Source organism: Somniosus microcephalus, chromosome 13, assembly GCF_052327205.1.
Source record: "Somniosus microcephalus isolate GS21.2 chromosome 13, FLI_Smic_1.0, whole genome shotgun sequence".
Taxonomy (NCBI): Eukaryota; Metazoa; Chordata; class Chondrichthyes; order Squaliformes; family Somniosidae; genus Somniosus; species Somniosus microcephalus.
In genome coordinates, this window is record NC_140999.1 from 184,756,746 (window position 1) to 184,777,026 (window position 20,281).

Here is a 20,281-nt window from a genome sequence, read left to right on the forward strand (position 1 = left end):
ATAGGTTGGCCATTTGGAAAAACCTGGTAAAAGATGGCGGGGGGAGGTGGGGTTGATTCAAGAGATTGTTGTACTGCATTGTTGTGAGAGGTTAGAACCTATCAGGAAAGACCGAAGAGGCCGGGGCTCTTTTCTCTAGTAAAGAGAAGGCTGAGAGGTGACCTGATAGAGGTCTTTAAAAGTATGAAGAGGTTCAATAGGGTAGACATCGAGAAGATGTTTCCACTTGTAGGGGGGGATTCAAAAACTAGGGGCCATGAATATAGGATAGTCACTAATAAATCCGATAGGGAATTCAGGAGAAACTTCTTTTCCCAAGAAGTGGTTAAAATGCAGAACGCGCGACCACAAGGAGTAGTTGAGGTGAATAGCATAGATGCATTTAAATGGAAGCTGGATAAGCACATGAGGGAGAGGGGAATAGAAGGGTATGTTGATGGGGTGAGATGAAGAGGGGAGGGAGGAGGCTCGTGTGGAGCATAAACACCGGCATAGGCCAGTTGGGCTGAATGGCCTGTTTCTGTGCTGTCGACCTGATGTAACTTGATTTCTGTAGAGTATGTAGATGCATTCTATGTTGGAGAAGTATCCATTTTGTATTTTAGAAACATAGAGAAATAGGAGCAGGAGTAGGCCCTTCGAGCCTGCTCTGCCATTCAACACGATCATGGCTGATCCGCTATCTCAATACCATATTCCCGCTCTCTGCCCATACCCCATGATGGCTTTTGTGTCTAGAAATCTATCTCTCCTTCTTAAATATATTCAGTGACTCGGCCTCCACAGCCTTCTGTGGTAGAGAATTCCACAGGCTCACCACCTGTGACGATTCATTCAGCTGGAAGCAGTGGCAGATTGGGTGTGAACTGGGAACATATGGCTGAGGAGGACAGTGCGATGAATACTTTCCAAGTTTATTCTGAGCATAAATGCCTTTTTTTTTTACAAAAGAAAATTGCTAATTTTCATTTTGTTTTGAGCTGCTGTTTGTTGAACATCACCAGCCAGGAGCAGTTTGTTCTGAAAACCATTTGCAGTGTCTGCAGGGTTGGGGGGGGAAACTTGCATTTATATAGCGCCTTTCACAACCGTAGGATGACCCAAAGCGCTTTAGAAGTGTAGTCGCTGTTGTAATGTGGGAAAACGCAACCGCCAATTTGCGCACAGCAAGCTCCCACAAACAGCTGTGAGATAAATGACCAGATAATCTGTTGCTTAGTGCTGGTTGAGGGATAAATAGTGGCCAGGACGCCGCGAAAACTCCCCCTGCTCCTCTTCGAAATGGTGCCAGGGTGCTGACTGTTTGCTGGGGTCTGGTGCCCCGGTACGGTGACCAAGGAGAGGAGCCCGTGTGTGAGCCTCGACATTGAGCACTGATTGCCTGATGCCCATATATCCACACTTCCAATAGATGTCACTGGATAGCGATCAAGAGCGGCAATTTTCCTCCCATTCCCCTTCCTTAACCCAGAGGCACTGCGGCCAAGCCCAGTATTTTTCCTTTTGCCCCAGCTGAGTTCCGATTTAATCAGGGTGGGTTGAAGATTGAATTTATTTCTATAAAAGAAGATTTGCCATGTGACGCAGTTGGGTCATAGGGCATCATGTGACCAATCGTGTCGTCGTGCATTTCTCTTAACGATCCCATTGAAGTATTTTGCGAAAATATTATACCAGATGATGCTGATCTACGAAAATTCACAAATGAATTTAAGTGGAATCTGTGAAGATTTCTTTCTCCCACTTCGCCTTGCATTGATGGCGAGTTGTGATTGTTTCATTTGGAATGGGATCGGACTTAAATTCCTCTTCATATGATTGATTTCAATTGGCCAGTACACGTAAAGGTATATGTGACATCTCTTTGGGGGCCCAACGAAGAGTTACGTACAAAAATCGTTTATGTAAACGATTAACATCAGTGGTTCCAGCACCAATCCCTGTGGAACAACACTTCCCACCTTTTAGCCAGTCTGAATAACTACCTTTAAACCCCTACTCTCACTGTTCTATTTTCTAGCCAGCTTGCTGTCCATTCTGCTACTTGTCCCCCGACTCCACATGTTCTGACCGTAGTCATGAGTCTACTATGCTCCCTGATTTCCTGGCCAGTATTTATCCCTCAACCAACATCACAGAAACAGATTATCTGGTCCTTACCACATTGTTGTTAGTGCAATTTGGCTGCTGCGTTTCCTACATTACAACAGTGACTACGCTTCAAAAGTACTTCATTGGCTGTAAAACACTTTGGGACATCCTGAAAGGCACTGTATTAATACAAGTTTTGCTTTCCTTTTGCGAAGCAACGTGAAACCGCACCAGCAATTTTCCAGATTAAAATATTTAGAAGATTTCAACATCGTTTCTGCTTTTGTAGGTTGTTCAGATGGACTACGGGATGGAGGGACAAAATCCCATTAACAAGGTCCGGTTCTACTGCAAGAACAACCCCAACCAGGCAATCAAAATCCGTAAAGACCAGGTAACTTCACCAACACCTGAAGACGCAACAAATCCTGCTTCTAATATGGCTTTATAAATCTCAACTCTCACCAGCTGTGCACCAACTGAGGGCAGGGGTGTGACCGACTCCCAGTGCTGCTATGGGGCAGCGGTCTGGAGATTGTTCTTGCTCTTGATTTACTCCTCAGCCTCTTGAGGTGTTGGGTGTCTCCGCAGATCAGAAAGTTAACAGAGCCCTGGATCCAGCCCTTAACTCACTGTAATGTAGTGCTGTTGCTTGCTCCATTGTACCAGAAATTTCATCCTCGTCAGATTACTGTTAATACATGTGGATATCAACTTCCTCTCTCCTGTGCCCACCTAGGTGTCCCAGCTGCTACCGGAGAGGTTTACAGAGCAGCTGATCCAAGTGTACTGCAAGAAGACCGACGAGCGGAGTGTGGAAGCGGCCCGGAAGCACTTTGTCCAATGGTGCATCAACAGGAACTTCACGAAACCCAGGGTAGGGAGGTGGAGACCAGACTGGAATGTTGTAGTTTCTGATTTCATTCTGTGGTCATGTTGCATACCTGGGTTATTACTATTGGGCCTCACTGTTGTAGACATTGTCTTGTCATGGGTTTGTCCTCTATTTGCTCACCATAATGCAACGCTTCCTGTGTCAGCCCTGGCTCAGTGGTAACCTCTGAGAACGTCGTGGGTTCAGGTCCCACTCCAGAGACTCGAGCACATGACCTGGGCTGACACTCCCAGTGCAGTATTCCAGAGTACTCTGCAGTCTTTCAGATGGGATGTTAAACCGAGGCCCCGTCTGCCAATGTTCCCTTTAATTTTTGTTTTGGGTGCGCGGCCCCTTTAACGGGTTGCGCGGCCCATCCAAGTTCCCACGCGTGCGCGGTTTCTTCTATTTAAAAGCCGGTGCGCCGGCTGCGCGGGAGCCCCAGACAGCTGCGCAGCTTAAAGGGAACATTACCGTCTGCCCTCTTGGCTGGACACAAAGATCCCACGGCACTATTTCGAAGAAGAGTAGGGGAGTTCTCCCCGGTGTCCTGGGGCCAATATTTATCCCTCAATCAGCATCACTAAAACAGATTATCTGGTCATTATCTCAGTGCTGTTTGTGAAAGGTGCTATATAAATGCAAGTTTGTTCTTTATGAATGAATTTCCAATTCTGCTTAGTGGGAATCTTCCCTACCTGTCACTGAATTGTTCAATTCACCCAATTTCATTTCAAGGGGAATTCTTGAAGTGTGTGGGAACAAAGTGCATGGCAGTCGGTGCTTCTGTACACTGAGAGCTCCTGGTCACAGCCATGCTCAGTGAAGGGCCAGGACCTTTATGCCATGAGTGGGTGGCCAAAAAAATAAGTAATGAGTCAGTGACTGGTTCCACGCAGCTCGGTCAGTTGCAAAGTAGCACTGGAAAAGAAAGACTTGCATTTATATAGCGCCTTTCACAACCTCAAGATGTCTCAAAAGTGCTTTACAGCCAATAAAGTACTGTTTTTTGAAGTGCAGTCACTGTTGTAATGTAGGAAACGCGGCAGCCAATTTGAGCACAGCAAGTTCCCACAAACTGCAGTGTGATAACGACCAGATAATCTGATTTTTTTAGTGATATTGATTGAGGGATAAATACTGGCCAGGACACTGGGGAGAACTCCCCTGCTCCTCTTCGAAATAGTGCCGCGGGATCTTTTACGTCCACCTGAGAGAGCAGACGTCTGAGAGGTTTAACGTCTCATCCGAAAGATGGCATCTGCGACAGTGCAAGGTGCCAGCTTAGATTTTTGTGCTCAAGTTGGGTGGCTGGATCACTTACACATGCAAGATTATTTTATAAAGACATTTTAAGAGATGTGAAGTTTAAACAAAATGACAATTATTCTCCCTTCCCGAAAAGCAGTTGTTAATAGTTCCACTTTCATACTTACTTGCAGGATGGTGATATCGTCGCTCCGGAGCTGACGCCACTCAAGCCCGATTGGAATGACAGCGACAGTGACAGCGACGACTCTGATCCCAAAGCTGAGCTCCAGTTCTATCGCCACGCCAATAGTCACAGGCCCAAGATGAAGCTTTTCAAGTAGAGAGAGTGGGTTTTTCCTGTGAATCCCGGGAGGCTTGTTATATTCCAGGAATGGAGTTACATTCACGCGGGATATCTTAGTCGCCTCAGTCCTTTCCCTTTTGGTGTTTTTAAAACTGTAGACGGCTCCGGTTGTTTTCTCATTTTAAATGAAGAAAAGTAATCTTCATGCAAATGAATCTAAATCTAAATGGCTTCAAAGCCGGTGAGTTGAGAAGAAACGTTTGGTTTCATAAAACCAGTGCCTCGTTGAACGATTGCTTGCCCACTGCAGCGGGCATCCAACCTCAAACAATGGAAATCTCTTTTTTTTCCATATTGCTTAACGTGTCATCGACTGGCTTCCACGGGAACGTTGCCGAAGGGCCAGGGATGGGACTCGCTCCTAAGATCGAAGCTTTTTTTTTCCCCGCCCAGTTCTGATCGTTATTTCTTTGGTTACTTCCTGGCCAAGTAGCGACAGGATGGGGAAATGAGGTTTCCATTTCCAAGCCGGAATGCCGCACCGTGGAGGCAGGGGAGTTGACTGTTTCCCATCAGTGAGCAATTCTGCTAATGGTTATATGGCCTAATGGCACATTGCCACAGAAATGTGTACCGATCGTAAGGAGCGGTTTGGTCATTAAAGATAGCTGCCTTTAAATCATGGAACATATGGGCAGAAACGTGTTCGACATGCCTGCTCATAACTATATATTTTATTGCTTGGTGAGGGAGTATGGCTGGTGCTATAGACATCTTGACTGCTTAATACGTTTATTATATCTCTTCAGCATACAGTTTGAAGTATATTTATTAATACAAAATGAATGCTCTGTTTTAGTCAACTGGATCCTCAGGTAAACTGGGTCAAACTGGTAATGGTGCCTCTTCCTGCACAGCGAGGCTGATTGTGGTTGAGGTTCCTCATGCAATTGCTTCGTGTCCGATATGTGGTCATTGCTGCGGATGTTCACTGGTCAGTACGTGGCCCAATGATGGAGATCCTGGTCTTAGCATCGAAGCTAATCCAGGGTTGGTCGGTGCTGCATTATTCTGGCGAGTCTTGCCACTGCCCAGATTGGGGTCGTATTTGAGCATTTCGATCTTGTACCACTGGGATGAGTCGGGGCAGATGAGAATCTAGGTTTGACCAAATAATCTTTGTCAGGGATTAGAGGTTACAATTAGCTTTGTCTGGAATTTCTTCTGGACTCTACAGGTGGGAGCGCCTAATGTTTACAGTGATTCCTGATTAAGCGTACTCAGGGTTTTTTAAATATGTCTAAGATGAGAGCAGCTGGTTTTGCAGGAGCCAATGGACTGAACACACATACCTTATGTTGAACGCATAACCCTACATGTAGGGTTGAAAGGTAAGTGAGTTAAATCAAGACTTTTGTAAAATTAAGATCACTAAAACTTGTCAAAAAAACCCTGCAAAACTCCTCTTTCTCCTCTCCCATATTTTCTTGTCACTTAATGTTCAACCATCCCAGAGGTGACTTCTGTGTGTTGAAACTAGACTAACGTTTCCAGGCTTCATTGTAGCCCAACGAGGCTTATTGTTAGAGAATTTCAAATTAGTGTAGAGAAGCATCCCAAAACCTTCTTTTGGAGACCTGAGTAGGAACGCGGCGTTCTAGTTGAGTATTCGGAATCCTCAATTGCCCTTCCCCACCCACCCCCCAGTTTATCTATCCTAGCCCTGCAATAGAAGATCATATCCCATAAAAATCTTTATTCAAGCACCAAATGTGGAGATTTTTGATGTAGTAGATACATCTGATCAGAAGGACCTTATCCCCATGGACATTGAAAGTAGACAATGTAACTAGAAACCAAAAATTTTCAGGGAACAACCAATATTTTGATACCCCAAAAGCCTGAGGTATTTACTGACTGGGAGTAAAGGGGAAGAATGTATTTTAACTTCAACCCTTTGTACAGTGCTGTGTTCTCAGTACAGTGTACTTGTATCTGCGCACACTGGAACTGTCTTCAGCAAAATGGTGCCGCCTCTTTTCTTGTGCTCCTTATTCTTTAATTCTAGCTATGTATACACGTAATGATGGGAATTTTAATAAGTTGCAAATAATACTAGTGGCAACAGAATCCAATAACTTCGCAACTACTAGGAATAGCAAATTGTTGGCTTTTGTGTGAAATTTATGCAATTAGGGCAAAGGGTTGGTTAACACACTGACCTGTCTCCTGTGGACCTGGTGTTCCTGTTGGATGTTCCCAAGGAGCTTGCATGATAGTCCCCTAGAATTTCTCCCCAGCCCATCTCCCCCCAAATAATTGTTGAAAATCTCTTTTGCTTTGGTGAAACATGCTTCCAATTGGGAGAAGGGAGAAAGTGATCTGACTGACCAGAGTAGCATATTCTGTGCAGTCTAATGACAGCAGACCAGACATGTAGACCATACCAGTCCAATTGATGAGACTCTTTGACATACATCTGTTGCCTAATGAGCAAATGCTTTGGAACTTAGACCAAGGGGTAACTCCATCTCTAATCTGTACTGTCCAAAGGCACCATGCAGTCAGTGACTCCCATATTAGTATGCTAATACGAATTACGAGCAATGATGGACAGGTTAAGACCCTCTGATCCACTGAGTCTGTCCCAGACAATTGCGATACCTTGTGTATCACAACATATACACTCCACCCCACCCGGAGCCATGTGATCTCCTGAGAGGTAAACATTAAAAAAAAAAAAATACCCAGGCTAATTTGGGAATAAAAAATCTGGGAAATTCCTCTCCGACCCACCTAGACGATCGAAACTGGTCCAGGAGCTCACTGGCCCTGAATTTCCTGCAGGACCTACCTTCTGTAAGAGGTGCTCTCCGCCCCAGCCAGAAACAGGTCCAGCTCTCGCTTGAAGGAATTCAGCGAGTCCGCGTCCCCCCACACGAGTCGGCAGCCTGTTCCCGAGGTCCACTATTCTCTGGGAAAAGAACCTCCTCCTGACATCCAACCTGGATCTAGCTTTGTACAAATTAATGAACAGTGGTATGGAGGGCTTTAAAGGCACTCTATAAATGCAAGTTGTTGAATGGAAGTAAGGTGCTTTCACACAGGGCGAGCAAGAAATTTTGAAAACCAGTTGAAACTGGGCATTGCTCGTAGAGGTCCAGGAAAGGATGGCATGGCTACCCTTGGCACGAGATCATTGGGTTTGGGCCGGGGGGGGGGGGGGTTGTGTTTGGGACGGAGCTCTGGCTATAACAGCTTCATTTACTTTCTGTACATAAATTATATTATTAGAATATATTCAGGGGTCGTATATGATGCATATATATAATGCCAGAAAGGTGGTGCTTGTCATTGTCTCTTCTCTCCCTCTCCCTCCCCCCCCCCCCCCCCCCAAATGGAGGGCTGAGTGCTGTGTTTATCCAGTCTCGTGTGCTGAATCATTATTCTTTTTGCTTCATTTTATTGGATACCAGGCTAACAAAAGTGACCCAACTTTCCTGACACTAGACTTTGGATCACATGATGCCATCAGCCCGTGTTTTTAAAATGTCTTCACTGGAGCGAGCTGGTTTTTAATGGTTCGGTTTTTTTTATTTATACAGTTTAATTCACGGGTTTATTACATTTTGGTTTGTGTTCCTTGTTCTGTTTGGAGACCGGGGTTAAAGGCTGTAGAATATTTGTTAGCTGATCATGTCTTTACATGGTGAAATCCCCAAACTTATAACCACTGGGACCCATTCTGTTTTGATCAGGTATTTTATAAACTAGGGATTAAAATAGCCACTTTGCAATTCTGTATAGTGTAGCCTGTTGAATTGTACAGCAATAAAGGGAAAACATTGAAAATAAAGCCTATCCTATTCTATGCAGAAGTCATTAGACTTAATAAAAATAAATAAATCAGAACTTTATTGTTCAAAGGGAGGCCGTTTGGCCTGTCTGATCTTTGCGGGCTCCCTCCAAGAGCTATCCATTTGGTACTGTTTTTGGTACAGTTTTTTTATACCCTTTTAAAATTCTTCTGTTTCAAATCTTTATCCACCGTTAATGCTATTATGATTTCTGTTTCCATCGCTCTTTCTGAGAGGGCATTCCATGTCCTAACAAATCTCTCTTGCCTAAACTTTTTTTTTTCTCTTTCCTCCTAACTTCTCCATTCTTTTACTCTGCTATTATCTCAGGGTGACCTCAACACTCGACCAATTTATACTGTGATCGGTGTCTTGCATTTAAATGTTGCGCATCGGATCTGGCCATTTTTTGGTGAACAAGAAGGAGGCGGCGGCGGCGGTGCCATTGAAATTGTGACCGACAGGGAATGATTTAGTTCACTGGCAAGCTATGCTCGGGTCGGGAAACACCTTTTATCTGGAGTCTGGCCAAGGAGCCGTTTTAAATTTCTCACCGCAGGCTTTTTTTGGGGGGGGGGGGGTGGGGGGGGATGGGTGGTGAGTGTCCCATGTGACAGTAACCATGACTCAGTTCTCATTCCTGCCCCCAAATTCCTCACGCATGCCCCTGGGAAGGCCCACAAACTAACTTCTCAGGACAACAAAGGATTGGCAATAAATGCAGCCTTAAGTATATATATTTTTTTAAAGTATGATGAGGGACACAGACAATCAGCGGTGAAAAGTTTTGGTGTGATTTATTAACCCGGGCAAAGATGAGCAATAAAGATGGACAATCCCTTTCAACTCCTGAAAATTCTGTTTCCAGTTATGCCAATCATGTTACGGAACTTGTTGCAAGATCACCTGAAACCTGACACGCTGTGTGCAGAATTGCAGTCACACCCCTTCCATAGGAGAGATCACCACACTCTAAAGTACGTAACCTTAACTATTGTGAACATAAGAAATAGGAGCAGGAATAGGCCACTTGGCCCCTCGAGCCTGCTCCGCCATTCAATAAGATCATGGCTGATCTTGGGCTCAAAGCCACTTCCCTGCCCGCTCCCCATAACCCTTCACTCCCTTATCTTGCAAAAATCTGTCTATCTCCACCTTAAATGTATTTAATGACCCAGCCTCCATGGCTCTCTGGGGCAGAGAATTCCACAGATTTATGACCCTCGGAGAGAAGAAATTCCTCCTCATCTCAGTTCTAAAAGGGAGACCCTTTATTCTGAAACTATGCCCCCGAGTTCTAGATTTCCTCACGAGGGGAAACATCCTCTCTGCATCTACCTCGTCGAGCCCCCTCAGTATATCATATGTTTCAATAAGATCATCTCTCATTCTTCTAAACTCCAATGAGTATAGGCTCAACCTTTCTTCATAAGTCAACCCCCTCATCTCAGGAATCAACCTTGTGAACCTTCTCTGAACTGCCTCCAATGCAAGTATATCTTTCCTTAAATAAGGAGACCAAAACTGTACGCAGTACTCCAGGTGTGGTCTCACCAATACCCTGTACAGTTGTAGCAGGACTTCCCTGCTTTTATACTCCAAACCCCTTGCAGTAAAGGCCAAACAATCTGGCCGTGCTCACTACTTTTAGTATAAAGAGCACACTCGCTGAGGACTGGTGTGAGGCAAACTACACATACACACACCAGCCCGTGGCAGTGTCCCAGGTATAACACACGAGGACTTTGGTCATGTCTTGGGCTGATGGTAGTGAGAGAGAATCCAACGGCAGCAGTGCTGAGTGAGTGGTATCTAGAGTCCAGACCTAAGCTCTAGTTAATAGTGAAGGAGGCTTTTAGTGTGTGCGTGTTTTATTGAGGAATAAAACAAGGTTTACAGGTCTGTGGAGTGATTTCAAACCTGTGGAGCCTTTGACTCTTGTATCCAAGAACTTACTGGAAAAGTGTGAGAGAAACCGAAGACCTTAAAGCACTTTACATGCATTGCAACAGGTGGCAGCCTCCCTATGCTGCTCAATGTATTTATACAAGATCCTTTTTTATCCAAAGCCAGTGATAATTTCCAGTCCCAGCCTAACTCTGAAGCCTTGAGGCTCTTGTTTTCTGAACCTGCTGTGAAATTTCATCTCTCGTTGGTTCTGATCATCTGGGGAGATCCATTCTGGGAGTGGGGAGGTCATATTGCATAGAATGTACAGCACAGAAACAGGCCATTCGTCCCAACTGTTCTATGCCGGCCTTAAGAAAAATATTGAAGGGTACTTGGAAACAACCGGAAAATGGGACTAGAGTAGATGGTTCCAGTGCAGCCAGCTGCATGGGCTGGAATGACTTCCTGTGCAGATATGTCTATAGAATTACGTCAAGCCTACAGCACAGAAACAGGCCTTCAGCCCAACTTGTCTATGCTGTCATTTATGCTGCACATGAGCCTTCTGCCACCCCTCTTCATGTAACCCTATCAGCATATCCTTCTATTCCTTTCTCATATGCTCATCGAGCTTGCCATGAAATGCATCTGTGCTATTTGCCTCAACCACTCCTTGTAATAGCGAGTTCCACATTCTCACCGCTTTCTGGGTAAAGACATTTCTCCTGAATCACCTGTTGGACTTATTAGTGACTTCTTATATTGATGGCCTCTAGTTCTGGTCTCCCCCCACACAAGTGGAAACTATCTTCTCTACGTCTACCCGATCAAACCCTTTCATCATTTTGAAGACTTATTAGGGCACGACTCCGCCTTCTCCTTTCTAGTGAAAAGAGCCTCGCCCTTTCCTGGTAAGTATAACCTTTTAGTTCTGGTATCCTCCTTGTAAATCTTGTTGCATCTTCCCCAGTGCCTCTATCCTTTTTATAATAGAGACCAGAACTTTGCACAGTGCTCCAAGTGCGGTGTAACCAAAGTTTGATACAAGTTCTAACACTCTTCAGACAAAAATGTTTCGTTTTTCTCTTTCATCATCAACCGCACCCCCCCCCCCCCCCCCAAGAAGTAAAAACCTTGATCTTGTTTGAGTATAATTGTGAAATACCTGTAATCTGCCTCTCTCGACAATTTTCAAAGTTATTCTGCAGTCCTGTACATGTCTGTCTTATTGGTGGCTTTGATCTGTGATTGTGCAATGATTGTGTTCATCGACTAGCTTGATACTGGAGCAGGGTCATCTGCAATTGAGCAAGCAGTCTTCGGGTCTACACCACAGCGTATGTTAGTTGTCGTTTGGTCATCATTAATCAGTATCTAGTCTGAAGAAAATATTTACTGCAGCGAGTGAAGAAACTATAGACCGTTTTCTGTTTGGCAATGCTATCTTGAGTTGAGTCTAGCTGTCCGTGCAGGAAGCAGGGTGCCCTTTTTGGGTAAACATTGACTTAATTAAAAATCATACCGGCAAATCCACCAACTTTTTTTGTTGAAATTTTAGATTATTTTAAACCCTTTGAATGTTTTAATCATAAGTTGACTCTTGTTTAGCTAATAGTCTCCTAACCGTTTCCGATCATGTCCCTCTAAAGCCAGCTTTACCTTGAAGAAAGGCCATCAACTGAAAACGTGTGGTGGTCTTTGTTAATACAGTAAACTCTTTTGTATCCGGCACCTAATGGGACCGGGATGGTGCCGGTTGATCAAAAATTCTGGATAACAGAGGTATACCTACCAAGGCAATTTTTAACACAAACAAAAATAGAAACCACTGACTAACTCAGTCACCGCGGGAGACTCTGACTCGGCAAAACGAGTGCTGGATGGATTCGGCAAGATTACCGGTTATCTATTTTGCCAGTTATTAAAGTATTCTGGATGATTTAAGTGCTGTTTAAACAAGAGTTTACTGTTTAATTATCTAAATTCCAGAGACCCAATCTTCTGGTGGCCCTCTAGTTCAAGGTAAGCGCACCGAGCTGGATTCCCTCCTTAATGACTGTGGGGGTTGTGGATCTCTGGGCTTGAGTTGAAGCGGCAACAGCGAGAAACGTTACATTGGGGAGAATAGCACGTGGATATCACGGGTCTTGGGAGTGCTGCTCCCCTGACACTTCTATATAATGTAGATGGGGAGGGTATTATACCCTTCTAATTCTGCTCAAGAAATGTACCTCCATCCATCCTGACCACCCCCTTCCTCATTTTAATTAGAATCCAGTTATAAGTGATTAATGGTTACTTAATGCCCAGTAGCTTGGGGAGAGGGTAATTGCAGATGTGTCTTGATGATTCATTTCTAGCAGGATTCCTGTAGGTTGTGTGATGTGAATTGAAAGCGGCAATACATTGCTGCGGTCAGGGATTCCCATCTATGCAGTTACCTACACTGTGCCTTTTATTATATAACCTTTTTATGCTGTTCCGACATTTTGGTCAGCTTTTGTGGAATTATATACACGGCATGTTTTGTGTGTTGGAAGGTATGCAATTGGTTAATAAATAATGTTCTTATAAATGGTGGCTGTCTGATTAATTATGGGACTTTCCATTTTGGAAACCTGTAATCTAATTATATAAAGGTTAGTTCCTTTTTTTTAACTACTGCTTGTTATGTAAATATATGTGCATTTTTAAAATAGCTGGGGGCATTGAAAAAAAATTGTGTTTTTTCATTTTCTTTGAACACTTCTGTTTTAATTATAAAAATATTGGAGGTGGGCAAAAGGCTGTTAGACTGACGGTCAAGAATCAGCCAATCGGGTAACGAGGAGTCTTCCCTTTTTCCAATTGGCTGTGGGAAGACGGGGCACCGCGAGGTTGGACGTGTCAGGCGACCAATGGTGGGCGCGTAGGAGCGAGGTGGTTGGAAGCTGGAGGTCATGTAATGAAATCTCCAGGAATACATCCACTCAGTTGGCAATCCTTGTCCCAGCTTAGTTTTATCCTGTCCTGACCTGAAAGCTGTTGTCTAGGAGATGTCACTGATTGACGATCAGGAAGGAGATCTCTGGTGATTTGCCCCCACCCCACCCGATCTAAATCAGCCATTGCATTGTCCTTCCTGCCATTGTGGCTGAGATCACTCAACTCGACGTGAACCTGGGGGACCTCTTGGTCTGTATAAAAGACTTGCATTTTTACCTAACACTTTTCACTTCCTCAGGATATTCCAAAACACATCGCAGCTGAGTGGATTCACGGCTCCATAGGAGATCACAGCAGCCAATTCAGAGAGCAAGGTCCATTGCCTTTGCCAATTGAACCTTCAGGGAGTGCTGATGGAAGAGTCTTCTAATCATTGGGGCTAGATTTGAACTTTGGTTCCAGGGTGGAAAGGTAGCAGTGTTCTTTATTTTGTCCTGATGTTGGAGCTTGAATTGCTCTGTACCTAGTGTAGTTCATCATCTAGCCTAAGGGAAAGGAAAAGTAGTGTTGGAAGAGGGCATAGGAGCTCCGAGTGCACTATTGGACAGCGGTGGTCCCAAGATCACTGGCCATCTCATACCTTACCAGCTGTGGCTTTATATAGCGCCTTTAACGTAGTAAAACGTCCCAAAGCGCTTCACAGGACAATTATCAAACAAAATTTGACATTGAGCCACAAAGAGATATTAGATGAGAGATTTTAAGGAGTGTCTTAAAGGAGGTGGAGAGGTCTAGGGAGGGAATTCTAGAGCTTAGGGTCTAGGCAGATGAAGGCACGGCCATCAATGGTGGAACGATTAAAATCAGGGATGTGGAAGGGGCCAGAAATTGGAGGAGCGCAGTGATCTCGGAGGGTTGTAGGGCTGGAGGAGGTTGCAGATATAGGGAGGGGGCGAGGCCATGGAGGGATTTGAAAACATGAATGAGCATTTAAAACTCAGCTGTTGCTGGAGCAGGAGCCAGTGTAGGTCAGCGAGCACAGGGGTGATGGGTGAACGGGACTTGGTGTGAGTTTGGATACAGGCAGCCGAGTTTTGGATAAGCTCAAGTTTGCGGAGGGGGGAAGATGCGAGTCTGACCAGGAGTGCGTTGGAATAGTCAAGTCTAGAGATAACAAAGGCACAGATGGGGGCTTCAGCAGCAGTTGAGCTGCGGCAGGGGTGGAGACGGGCGATGTTACGGCCGCTTGTTTCTTTGTAGATCTGCAAGACGAGAAGGCAACACGAGACTGAGTTTGCCTGCAGATTTTTTTGGGGCAGATTTCTCAGAACAACAGTGAGATAAATTAATCAATAATCTGTTTTAACAATATTGGTTGAGGCATAAATAGTGGCCAGGACACCGGGATAAGCCCCCTGCACTTTAAACATGGCTGTGGGGATCTTTGACAGCCACCTCAGAGGGCAGTCGGGGCCTCGGTTTAACATCTCTGAAAGACACCGCCTCCCACAGTGCAGCAACTCCCAATATGACTGTGACGTAGTTACATCGAACATTCAACAGGCCATCGGCTGGTCCCAACTTAAGCTGCAAATATGTCCCAACATCCAACTCTCGTCAGGGGTGTAGTCAACATGTTTAAATTGCACCCACGCCTGGGCCTTCAAAATAGCACTATGTCTAGTACATGCTAACATGAGTATTCCTAGGGAGGTCGAGTCATTCTTGACCGTTTAAAAATTTTATATCAAAATGCAGTTTTCTGCTTAATTTTAGAACACTAAAAAAAAAATTCATATTTTTAATGTGGGGGGGGAATAATCATTTGTCAATTTGAGATGAGTCAGTGCAGTGTCTAAAACAGATTTTCACTGCGAGAGCATCACTTTTGGAATCCAGTTTTGCGATCATTTTCAATAATCTTGACTGAAAAATCCTCAATCTTGCTGTTTAACTTGTATATTTATGACCAGTTGCAACCACTCTACACTTGAAACTTACTCCATATCATTTAATACACACATGTCAAGTTAGCAAACCAAGGGGGAAAATTCGGTTGCTTTGCGCCTCCCGTTAGCTCCCTAAGAGGGCGCTAATGGGGCGCAAAGCAACTAACGCTCGGGCACGGCGCCACCAATGCCTCCTGCGAAATTCAGCGGGAGGTTGGCGGCGGGAACCGTTAGCGCCCCACGAGCGATGACGTCATCGCCGTGCGCAGCGCCCCGGACGCGATCTTCAGTAGCGCCCCCTGACTACTGCCAGATGCTATGTCCGGGGTATTGGGGGGGGGCCCTACCGCGGCCAGGGCGGCGCTATTTAAAGGCGAGGGGCCGAGCTTCCATTTTTGTTGCTGGCCGCCTGCCAGCACCTGCCTCCACTGCCGTCCCTGGCCTCCTGAACAGCCGCCCCCACCCCCCCGCCGCGGAGTGCCGGCTGCGCTCCATGAGTCCGGCACTTCTCTTCAGTGCCGGGCTCTTTTGCCGGCACTCCGATCCCGCTGGGCCCCGGGGTCCAGCTGCGCATAGCCCCTCCCCTTTAAGAAGGGGAGGAAGGCCTGCAATAGCGCGGCGCGACATGGCGCTGCGGCACGTAGCGCCGCGGTATTTCCTTGCAGCGCCCCAAGAGGGAGGCGGGGTGCTTGCAGTAGCGCCCTGCTTCCCTCTTGGGGCGCTACCGATAAACTTCAGCGAAGTTAGTGCTCCAAAGGGGGCGGGACTCAATTATTCCCCCTAAATTCCTAAAATAAACACAAAATGCTGGAAACACTTAGCAGGTCAGGCAGCGTTTGGGGAGAGAAAAACAGAGCTAACGTTTCAGGTCGGTGACCTTTCATCAGGTTAACAGTTTATAAGCAAGTCCAGAGCCAGGGATGAGGGGCGGATTAAAGAACAAAGGGAAGGTCTGTGATCGGGCGGAAGGCAGGATTGATAAAATGTCAAAAGTTTGATAGTGCGAGGCAAAAGGGGATGTTAATGGGACAAGTAAAGAAACAAAAGAGGCGTAAATGATTACAGCAGAACCAACAACGACAACTTGTATTTATATAGCGTCTTTAACATCGTAAAACGTCCCAAGGCGCTGCGCAGGAGCGTTGTTAAACAAGATTTGACACCGAGCCACATAAGGAGAAATTAGGGCAGGTGACCAAAAGCTTGGTCAAAGCGGTTGGTTTTAAGGAGCATCTTAAAGGAGGCACCATTACTAACTCCTGCTGGCCAAAAAAAAATGGGAGCAGTGGTTATGACCTAAAGTTATTGAGCAGATTGAGGCCGGAAGGCTGTAAAGTGCCCGATCAGAAGATGAGGTGCTGTTCCTCTATTCCTACCTATTCCAGCGGTTGCTCCCTGCGCACTTTCCTTCACCTGGGCAGGAACTGAGAACAGGATGGAGCAGATGTGTGAGCACCACTCTTGAGCCGTGACAGGTACACGCATCGGTGCGCAATATAATTTGCACTTGTAACGGTTCTGCCTCTCGCAAACCTATTGTAGGGTTCTCCCCCGCCACCGCCCCCACTTCAGCAAATCCATCCCAGTATGGAATCTCTCTCAAAATTAGCTCTCTGCTGTGATAAAATAAGGTTTCTGCCCAAAATAATGTCACGCTAAAGCTCAATTAAACCCGTAGGGAAATGATGTTTAGAGAAATAACGTAATTGCTTCAATAAAGATGCCACCCAAAACACTGCTGCTCGTATTCTTTCCCGCTCACCCATCACTCCTCTCCCCCAACACCTCCAATTTAAATTTCCTACAATACAACAGTGACTATACTTCAAAAAACTCCTTCCTTGGCTGTAAAGCGCTTTGGGACGCCCCGAGGTCATGGAAGGCACTATATAAATGCAAGTTGTTAGACTTTTGAAGCTGGCTTTTTATCGGCTTATTAGCTAGCTTGTATCTGCATTTTCATTGGTGCATTACTTTTTTTTAAAATTCATTCTAGGGATGCGGGCGCTCCTGGGAAACCCGGCATTTATTGCCCATCCCAAATTGCCCTCGAAGGTGGTGCTGAGCCACTTTCTTGACAACTGAGTGTCTCGCTGGACCATTTCAGAGGGCAGTTAAGAGTCAACCACATTGCTGTATGTTGTGGAGTCACATATAGGCCAGACCGGGTAAGGACGACAGATTTCCTTCCCTAAAGGACATTAGTGAACCAGATGGGTTTTTACAGCAATCCAGTAGTTTCATGGTCACCATTACTGATACTAGCATTTTATTCCAGATTTATTTAATTAACTGAATTTAAATTCCCCAGCTGCCGTGGTGGGATTTGAATACTTCATCCCTGAATAATTAGTCCAGGCCTCTGGATTATTAGTCCAGTAACATTACCACTATGTTATGTTAAACATAAGAACATAAGAAATAGGCCACTTGGCCCCTCGAGCCTGCTCCGCCATTCAATAAGATCATGGCTGATCTTGGGCTCAAAGCCACTTCCCTGCCCACTCCCCATAACCCTTCACTCCCTTACCTTGCAAAAATCTGTCTATCTCCACCTTAAATGTATTTAATGACCCAGCCTCCACGGCTCTCTGGGGCAGAGAATTCCACAGATTTACGACCCTCGGAGAGAAGAAATTCCTCCTCCATCTCCGTTCTAAGAGGGCGACCCTTTATTCTGAAACTATGCCCCCGAGTTCTGTATTTCCCCACGAGGGGAAACATCCTCTCTGCATCTACCTCGTCGAGCCCCCTCAGTATCTTGTACGTTTCAATAGGATCACCTCTCATTCCTATTCTACCTGGGACCTTCCTTACAGCTAACGTCCTCATGTGTAACGTCTGACACCTAGGGCTGGATTTTCCAAGCCCCGAGGAGGTGGGCATGGAGGTGGGACAGCTGGTAAAATCGGAGAAATTGGGGGCGGGTGGCAAACCCGCCTCCGTGCCCTTTTGCCAGGAGGCGGGAAGATGTGCAGCTTCGGGTCCTGTCTCCTGGAGGCGGGAAAAGGCTTTTAATCCTTTTAACTGGTAGTTAACAGGCAGAAAAAGGGACTAGTGCCATTTTACCTTCACATTTTACCTTAAGCAACCTCCTTTCTCCTCTGGTTCACCAACACGTTTCGAGTAAGCACGAGACTTTGTAGTGGAGTATACGGAACAGACTTTATCGATACACGGTAAAGGCGATCGGCCTGTAACTGTAGACACAGAGTTAATATTTGGTTTCTGTACCTTTCGAGCCCACTCTGACAAACCGTTGAAGACTATATTCCTTTATATACCTTCAAGGGCCCAGAAATTCCGTTCGCAGGCCTCCTGCGGGCGGAGGGCTGCGATCTGGAAAAACCTGCGCCTGGACCGGAGGGCTCCCGGGAGGCGCACAGTTCCATTGCTGGGCCTCTCCAAACTGCCGGTGCGCAGGGCCCACGTAGCCCAGAGGTGCAGGTAGTTCGCAGCGTCCATGGGGAGCCAATCAGAGAAGGGAATCTCCATTCATACATTTGACAGGAAGACCTGTCAAATATATGAATAGAGATCACCCCTAAAACATAGTAAAACTTTAATTTTTAAAAAAAAATCACATTTTTAAAATGACTTTAAATTACATAAATTAAGTATTTTAAACAAATTTTATTTTTTGAAAAAATTAAAGTTTTTAACAGGGCTAAAAATAAACTTACCTTTCTTTAAAGTATTTTTAAATGATGAATCCGTGGAAATTAAAAAAAAAAAAAAAAAAAAAACTTTTTTCAACTCTTATCCTGGTAAAAGCAGGCCTTGCGTCTATGCTTTTACCAGGCGCAAGAATTGTAAGTGTTTTCTGCCGGCGGAGGGACTCCAAAAAACGGAACTCTCCACCCGCAGAGGCCCTGCTCCCGGGCAGCCGGAGGATCTGTCGAGAGCTTTGCTGACGGATCGGAAATGCCGGTTTCCAGCGCACGCGCAGCGCATGCCTGAAACCGGCATTTCCGCTGGCCCTACGGGTGAGTACACAGCGTGTATCCACCCGCAGGGATCGGAATACCTGCCTCCATATTTTGACTACATCAAAGGATAATGGCAAAGTGACCTGTCTATTTCCCAAATCCTCTGAAAACAGACAGACAATCAACAGTCAGCAATTTTTTTTACCTCAGAACCACTTCCCTTAAACGAGACTTCCTGATGCAACATTTTCTAGCATTTGACCAATTGCTTTCTGTATTTAACGGATACCGACTGCCCATGTTTATCACCCTAAAACTAAACATTAACCATTCATGGGTGATGTCATCACTAACACTTATTCCCTTACTCAAGCACTTTACATTTCAGAAAACAAGCAATGCCTTCTCCTCAGACACTTCAATGCCATCCTGTTTATATCTGGGAAAGCCTGACAATGCATTCCTTTTACGACACTTCCAGGAAAACCTGTTGCTTTAAGATACAAAGTAGTTTGACTGTTAAACTTTTTACTTTCACGATGCCCAGCATGCGGCCGTTCCCGTTGCTTCCTGCTGCTGTTTAGTTTTTAATTTTTTATCCCCAACTCCTTTTACCTGCAAGAGAAGTGTTTCCGACTGCTGTTGCCCTTTGCACCAAACAAAGTTTCCAGGACGGGAGTTCCCTCAGGGGTTCAAATGGCCCCTTCTAGATTTGGAAGATCAATTCACGAGGGGGCCGAGAGTGTCAGGTGATTGCACCTCTGGTATGATGTACACACTTGTCCTTTATCCCAGCGCCTGCATTAACAGCTGCAGATGGTCAGACCTTGTCATATCAGAGCAGTCCCGTGCTCACTGCCTCTGACTTCACAAGGGAGGCTGTCACCCAGCTATTCCACCTCCTGCAAGTCAACCTGCCGCCAGCTTCCACCACGGGGTACAGGTCCGCCCGCGGGTGTGGCTACATTTATTAAAAATTTTACATACCAAATCCTATCTCCTCTCAGCAAAGCAGTCTGGCAACTGACCAATGAGGCATCAAAGAAGTGAGAGTTTTATTTGCTGGGGGGTAACGCGGCCAATGCTTTCCTCAGCAGAAAGAAGGTATCGGCATGGTAGCGCAGGACTGGGTTCCCAGGAGCTTCATGGGTGGCACTGGCGTCCATCTGGGCTCCTCCCATCAACCTGTGGCCTACATAACCTTAAAAAGG

At 45.6% G+C, this 20,281-nt stretch overlaps 1 protein-coding gene and 1 long non-coding RNA gene across 2 annotated transcripts in view; one reads left to right on the forward strand and one right to left on the reverse strand.

Annotated features, from left to right (window-relative positions):
• Window positions 1-12,842, forward strand: part of LOC147108868 (deoxynucleoside triphosphate triphosphohydrolase SAMHD1-like) — a 53,138-nt gene extending 40,296 nt beyond the window's left edge. Inside the window, exons 14-16 of the mRNA XM_086005790.1 lie at window positions 2,381-2,485; window positions 2,831-2,968; window positions 4,408-12,842. Coding sequence (XP_085861916.1) covers window positions 2,381-2,485; window positions 2,831-2,968; window positions 4,408-4,557 — 393 coding nt within the window. The 3' untranslated portion in view covers window positions 4,558-12,842. The remainder of the gene's footprint in view (window positions 1-2,380; window positions 2,486-2,830; window positions 2,969-4,407) is intronic.
• Window positions 5,296-20,052, reverse strand: LOC147108869 (uncharacterized). Its single transcript, XR_015080679.1, has 3 exons — window positions 19,686-20,052; window positions 18,211-18,341; window positions 5,296-5,678 (listed from the first exon to the last, which is right to left on the reverse strand). It is a non-coding gene; the product is annotated as an uncharacterized LOC147108869 (long non-coding RNA).
• Window positions 20,053-20,281: the final 229 nt, after the last annotated feature.